The 6,931-nt window shown below is 46.8% G+C and overlaps 3 protein-coding genes across 3 annotated transcripts; 2 read left to right on the top strand and 1 right to left on the bottom strand.

Moving 5' to 3' along the window:
- Positions 1-65: 65 nt before the first annotated feature.
- On the top strand, positions 66-563 carry UA08_02238 (hypothetical protein; the record flags this gene model as incomplete). Its single annotated transcript, XM_020264258.1, has 1 exon — positions 66-563. The coding sequence occupies one exon, from the start codon at positions 66-68 to the stop codon at positions 561-563; it is 498 nt and encodes a 165-aa protein (XP_020122350.1).
- A 774-nt stretch (positions 564-1,337) lies between these two features.
- On the top strand, positions 1,338-1,809 carry UA08_02239 (hypothetical protein; the record flags this gene model as incomplete). The annotated part of the gene is made up of 3 exons (XM_020264259.1): positions 1,338-1,390; positions 1,449-1,643; positions 1,722-1,809. The coding sequence occupies 3 exons, from the start codon at positions 1,338-1,340 to the stop codon at positions 1,807-1,809; spliced, it is 336 nt and encodes a 111-aa protein (XP_020122074.1).
- A 286-nt stretch (positions 1,810-2,095) lies between these two features.
- Positions 2,096-3,623, bottom strand: UA08_02240 (hypothetical protein; the record flags this gene model as incomplete). Its single annotated transcript, XM_020264261.1, has 3 exons — positions 2,096-2,256; positions 2,341-3,432; positions 3,491-3,623. The coding sequence occupies 3 exons, from the start codon at positions 3,621-3,623 to the stop codon at positions 2,096-2,098; spliced, it is 1,386 nt and encodes a 461-aa protein (XP_020122075.1).
- Positions 3,624-6,931: the final 3,308 nt, after the last annotated feature.

Here is a 6,931-nt window from a genome sequence, read left to right on the forward strand (position 1 = left end):
TGACCTCACTCAAAACGCTAGCCATATTGGAAAAGACAGCCGGAAAGAAAGAACAGAAAGGAAAAATGTCTGCCACTACCTCTGCCACTCTCACTTCCACCGCAACCACGACCTCCGCCTCGACCACGTCCTCTTGCACGCCGGTATGGACAATCCCTACAACTGACGCTGCCTGCGGCATCCATCCCTCCGGCAATGCATCCGAAGTCATGACACAATGCTGCGGTGTCGCCTCGGTTGTCTCGTACAACAACGGATGCTCTGAGTACTGTCTCGCACAAGACCAGAATGTTGGCGATCTGGTCAACTGCCTCTACAAGAACGGCCTCGACTGGAACTCTGTCTACTGCAACGATGCTTCCAACGCCACGGCCACAGCTGCGGTTTCCAGTGCCTCGAGTACTGGAACATCATCGGGCACCGGCACCGCCTCTTCCACTGGATCGAGTGCTTCTAGCACATCTTCTACTGGTGCTGCGGCGCCGATCGCTAAGGTATCAACTGGTGGTGTCGGTGTGCTGGCATTGCTTTTCTGCTCGGCCTTCATTGGAACTTTCGCCTAAAGTCACAATGTGTCTAAATCATCGATTTGGAGAGTGGCATGGAGGATAAGAATTGATCATCCATAGTGGCGTTTTCTCCTCGGTTGTACTATAGTGATACCTACCCCTTTCTTTCACTTCCCGTGTACTTAATCTTGCATCTATCATGTTATTCTAATTACAAGTTCCAAATGACATCTATCTAGGTGATCGATCCTTGAGAAAAGTTTGGCAATATCTATCTGTTAATTAATTCGCTCGGAATACTTCTCCGCTAATAACCCGGACTAACCATCCCCATATCAGTCAACTCTCCTTTCAACGTCTGCAAGGACTCTGCAAGGACTTCATTCTGGTCGATAATCATATCAGTCATACCAATCATTGCCAGGAAGGTTCACGTCATCATAGATATAGTCCTATTTGCCTCCACTCACCGACTATCAATTCACATCAAGGTGTGGATGGAACTCATCTCCGAAACAACGCCTCGCATCTCATACCCCTTGCCTCTGTGGCGTTAGCAACGACATAACGGCAAACAGCAAAACATAATCGCCAACAGCATGCATGATACAGATCTTTACAATGAAAGAATGAAGTTATTCTGTACTAGAATAGTGATGTCATGTAGACTCCACCGGCGCTGATTTATATCACGTCCTTCTCCCATTCGATCTATCACTCTCCCGAATTTATGAACTTGTGATATACCGTTTTACGGAAACGAAACATCCAGATCGCTACCTATAGGTCTTATCTACCAAACTTAAACAACCCAAAGAAATTTCTAAAATGCCTCGCTCCGCTTCCCCTGATCCCGGCCACCAAGAGGCCGGATACAAGGCGTAGGTTTAACACCTCGCATCTACCATCGAGACATGTGAAAGCTAACCCGAAGATCAGAGCCCTAAACAACCCCCGCGTTGGAGAATCCGCTAAGCAACATGCACGCCAGGTGCTCGAGGACCAGTTCGGAGATACCGTATTCGAACAACAAATGCCTGAAGGTGGACGATCAAGGGCACCCCCTGACGAGACTGTTGAGGGTAGTAAAGGGGGTCAAAGAAACAAGAATAATGTCATGAGAGGATTGAAGGCGTAAGTTTATTACCCCCACCTGCTGTCGACCAACAGGAACTTTTCCAAGGTGGAAAATTGAAGCTGAAATTATTACAGAGCAATGCACAACCAGACCAATACTGATCAAGGTAGAGAGTCGGCTCGTCACAAATTGGAGGATCTAGGTCAGAATCCGGAGGAGTAAACTTGTTGACCTCTCAAAAGAAATTAATGAATCATGATAGACAATGGGGGGAGAATGAATGGTCTATCAATTTGATATGAGATTTACGATATGATGTTTTGAAATTGTGTATATGTATATACATTTTATTTATTGTATTTATTATGATTTTATAAGAATGTTACAGATTGTATGATGGTTCGCTTTTTACCTCTTTCCCTCTCCTACCGAAGCTCAAGAATGTTTGAGAGTAATGGCAAAGAAATAAGTATGTTGGTGTTTGTACGAAAATGAGAATGAATGGTTCTCACTGCTGCTTCCGCTGCGCTCGGATGTTCTTCCACCTCATGATCCAGCTCGCAAAAGGGAAAAACAATATGGAGATAGCAGACCAGGCGAAGAGAATGCCGAAATCTTCGCCAATTGACGACTTCGTATTGAATAAAATGGTTCGGGAACCTTGGACAACTGTAAATATTATATGTCAGCAAAGCAAAATAAAACGAAGAGAAATAGAGGGCAAATCGAGGAAGTACACGAGTTGGAACATACTCCTATTCAATGGCCATGCATATCCCCAGCGATAAAAGTCCGATTCCAGATCAATCGAATAAAACGAAGTGGCAACATTGGAAATAACCCAAAAGATCAACCACAGTGCAGCATATGGCAGGCCCAGAATCATGGCCATATTCTCACTTGGCAGACCTAATGCCGTCATTCCGACCCAGTTAAGCATCCAATACACCACGAAGGAGCCCTTTCCGTACGCATTTGCATTCAGGACGCCCCAAGTGTGGGACGCCGGCTCGTTGGAGAATGGGATCTGAAAGGCCAGGGAGACGAGGGAGTAGAACAAGGACAGTAAGAAATAAGCCGCGATACTGGACGTCAAACGCCAGAGCAAAATGTGTATTTGATTCACGGGGGCATGGCCTTTGGCTACAAAGAAAAGGGCATGAATTGGCATGAGGAACGAGAAACTAAAGAAAGAAATAATGATCAAGTAGATAAGCCCTATAGAAACCGCCGGGGTCGCTGCTGGAGGCACAAACGGCCGTAAATCGATCATAGTAAAACCTATTCCGGGATTAACAGCTTGCGGAGTCAGAAACACGTTCTGTGTCGACGAGTTCTTGCCCAGGATTGAGGCCCATTCCGCTCCAAAATCGCTCAGAACCGGGAAAAGGGTGTCTAACAGAGCAGGTAAGATATATGACGAGGTAGTTGACTCGTCACGAGCGGTGTTGTATATCACCTGGGCAGCGCCGGCTGGATCGTACGACGAATTCCCATTATTGACTGCATCCTGCAAAAGGGTGGTCGCGTTGGCATTCACTATGATAGCCACATAAGCCTTTTGGTCATAGATTGCCTCGCGCACCAGTGTCGGGTCATAATTGAAGTCTGCTGCGGAGACAACCGTCCATCCTAGGTTGTCAACCGGAGCGGGCTTTAGTTGTTCAAATGAATTCGTGATAAAAGGCCCGACGACAGGTGTGGTGGTTGTTGTATTATAAGGCGCCACTTTTGCATCAAAGTCCACTATCCAGACAGTGATGTTGGGCAGTTTCTCGTAGACGTCGTACAATGCACCCCAGTAAATCGGAAGAACCGACAGTATGTACACCCCGAGTGCCAGAACTAATTATCAAGTTTGTCAGACTGTCAACAGACAAAAGCTGCTTGATTGCGACACTACCTGTGATAATCCACCGTTTGTACGCCCGACCTCGCTTCCCTTTCAGGTCCGGATGGAAAAATCCTATTGCCTTTGGTGGTCCATTTTGCGCAGCTTCCGTGCCGTGTCCGTTAAAATCTGAACTACCGGCCATACCATACGTTGATCATAAAGTCAGATCAGATATAGAAGCAACAATGACTCATGAGTCTCTCCGTGGGGCCCCATATCATGCTGCCATCAAGGCAAGAAGATGATAAGATCGTATACAATGAAAAACCCGGGGGGGGGGCGCCGCTCGGGCCGCGGGAAAGCCAGACCAAGCTTATTTGAGCCTAGTTCGCAGCTGTTTTTCGGAATTAAGCTCGCGGGCGCCGAATACGGTGATTACGCCCGGATCATCGGCATTATGTAATCAATTCCGGGTAGAATTTCTATATTAGGCATATATGTTCGGAGTATGGCTTAAATCCGAGGCTTAGTACCTGATGGTTGAGTCCATATCTGGTATGGCACTGTATGGTTTCGTTTCTAGTATACGCTTGCTTGATCAGTAGGAGTAGGAGAGGAAATAGCCAGATGAATGCCTGAGGAATCACGTCTTTTTGTGCAAACTCGTCATGTGACCTTAAACAGAACTCGTAGCAGGAAGGCACCCACCGCAGAACAACGACAACAACGACGAAGCACTTCTCATCTCACGGAATCTTATGCATTTTTCGTCTACTAACAGAGCGAGCGCGTCGCGTGAATTCGGTATAGACAGAAGGGGCAGATTGAAAAGAACACACGCCTAATCGGACTCAATAGGCATGACAGCTAGGTGCTAGATGCATAGCCCTATACGTACCGTTTCTGCCTTGACAGGCTACTACGACCATAGCTATAAGCCATAGCGACACCGATTTCGGAATTTCCTAATCCCACAGCCCCATTGACTTGGTCGAGTGAATGGGCATGCACTCTTCCGCCCTTTATTTCTATGTGCCTCGTTTGCAAGTTGAGTGACCGTTGTTGAGTTACCCGACATTGTGGTTCCCTCAGTTCTCACGCACGCACAGTCCTCCCTATCCACTCGATTTGATCATGCATGAATCTGATCTGTGCTTGAGTCGTATTTGAAATTTCGCTGCATATTTATCAGCTGCAACACTCGTATGCCCCTGGTCTCCGTTACTTTTGACAAAGAAACAACGACGAAAATAGTTATGTTCTGCCCCGGGGATCGGTGGAATAAAAGCCGTCTCATTTGCCGTGGTGGGGACAGATTACGGATGCTGTGTTGCAATCGGCGCGCCAGACAATACTCATACAATTCCATCTGCATGTCGCCTGCATGTTGTTCTCATATTCTCCCATACTAAATAAATGACGGGGTATTGCCATGCATATAGGCCGTCCAGGTATTTATAATTTGGCGGAGTTCACGGAAATGCCGGTTCAAATGTGATACATGTACTAACTCGTGATGTTGAAGTCGATATTAGCCCATGGAGCGGTGAGTTATGTATGTCAATTGCAACCACATTACAACATTTATCCGTTCCTCCAAGGATTGAGTCGATAGTTAGCCTTGAACTTATTGCACGCCATTATCCATCGTGTTCCCGGAGTCGTCAGCATGCATCCGTTTGGACGGCAACGACAATCGTGTGGATTTGACATTCTAAAACTGCATAATAATATGCGACCTGTCTGGGTTTACTTCCTTTCACACTTGCAGGGATTCTCGAGACGAGCATGATTCCGGTTCGAGAGCCAATTATACATACGCAATCTATCTCCCCAGCCGATAATTGACACCCAGCGCTGATGATCTCTTGCCCAAGGCGCAGTAGGTATGATAGAGTATCTACGCAGTCTCGATACAATTTTCTCGAGACACTCACCTCGGTTTCGCCTTTCTAGTAACGTTTTTGGCTTGTCTTTGGTGGATCGAAGCAGCTTTGGCACTGGTCCCACAACCATTCCAAAGTCTGTTTGTTTGCCTTATCAACACGGTACTCAAACTCAATAGAATGCATGAGAAATGGTGCGACTCAAGGTCATGTTCCCGTGGCGGTGAGGTTGGCTAATGTGAAACTCTGTTTGACATTCGTTCTCGATCGCGCCATCAATCACCCGGCTGATTTTGATCCGTGCTAATGCGTACTGGGCCATCATCTGTCTGCTCAATATTCGCGGGTTTTGTAGTATGACCGACGGTTGAAAAAGCTGCAGTAATTAATTATGCAGCCAACGCCCGACAAAAGCGCCAACGCTACTAGCGAAACAGCCTTTCGTTCGTTTTCGAATCATAGCAACTAGACCACACACACATCCACACCAAAAATAGGTCTTTGGCTGTCAATTGATGACTGTAACTGACTGCATCCGACATGCGCGGGGCTCACGGAGAGCATCATTTCCTATGCGCATTGAAAAAAGAGCAAGCCTACCCCGGGGGTTCCAAAATTCCAAACAAGGTACTAAAAAGACTATCCCTTTAGCCTGAAGTTAAATTTCGTTCTTTTTTTGGGTCTTTTTCCAGCAAAAGCATTTTTGAGCGAGTTCCACGACTAGTGTATTGCAATCTTATGCTCTCGATAACGCTGCCTTCGGCTCAATCATTTAATTGCGTCCGTTATGCAGCAACGACAGGGATATCGCCACCAGTCGTAGAATACCTTCGACGCCATGTTCTGACGCTGGCTAATATCGTTATCTGCATTGTTAGGAGCTAGGGGCCTGGCACAGGAATCCGCTCGCTTGATTTGTCTGACGGGACGATAACGAAGTCGCTGAAAGCCTGTGTCACAGGAATTGGGATTATCATATCAAAAGACCACTAGTTACTTTGTGGCCACCGGATCTAGCACGCGCCGGCATCGTTTGAAGTTGCAAGGGTTCTGACGATTCACAATTTACCCGCTTTTTGGTCCCCAACTGCCAGTCACGAAAACTTTCAATGAGCTTTATCGAAACCAAGGGCTTGACCGCCATTCTCCTGGAGCGTTATCGGAATCCATTAGTCCATTCTTTCACATGTGATATCATTGTCGTCCATTGATGGTGCCGGTGGCGGATGGAGCCCGCGAAAAACGACGCCTGGTTCAGCAGACCGTCTTATTTTCTTCGAATTCGACGCAAGCTGCAGTGGCCTTAGTACAATGAACCAACTTGATGCAAGCTCAACACCCTTTGCTTACGCTGAACGTTTTCATTGGCCGCGGGGAGATGCTCGCTGGTAATCGTAAAGGAACTTGGGAGTTTCACAGATCCATGGCCATGGGTCCCATCGAGGGGGATTTATAGTCCCATGGGGACGTCACAAGACTTGTCCCAACTTTCATTTTCTTTTTTAAATTTTTATTTTTGCGCGGTAACCTCGCCAACTCTTTTTATTCAGAAAAGAAGTCCCGCACTGCCATACCTCCCTTTCGGGCAGACTACTTCTAAAGCAGCCAATAACATTTTCATACC

The sequence above is a fragment of the Talaromyces atroroseus genome (genome assembly GCF_001907595.1).
Source record: "Talaromyces atroroseus strain IBT 11181 chromosome Unknown scaffold_2, whole genome shotgun sequence".
Taxonomy (NCBI): domain Eukaryota; kingdom Fungi; phylum Ascomycota; class Eurotiomycetes; order Eurotiales; family Trichocomaceae; genus Talaromyces; species Talaromyces atroroseus.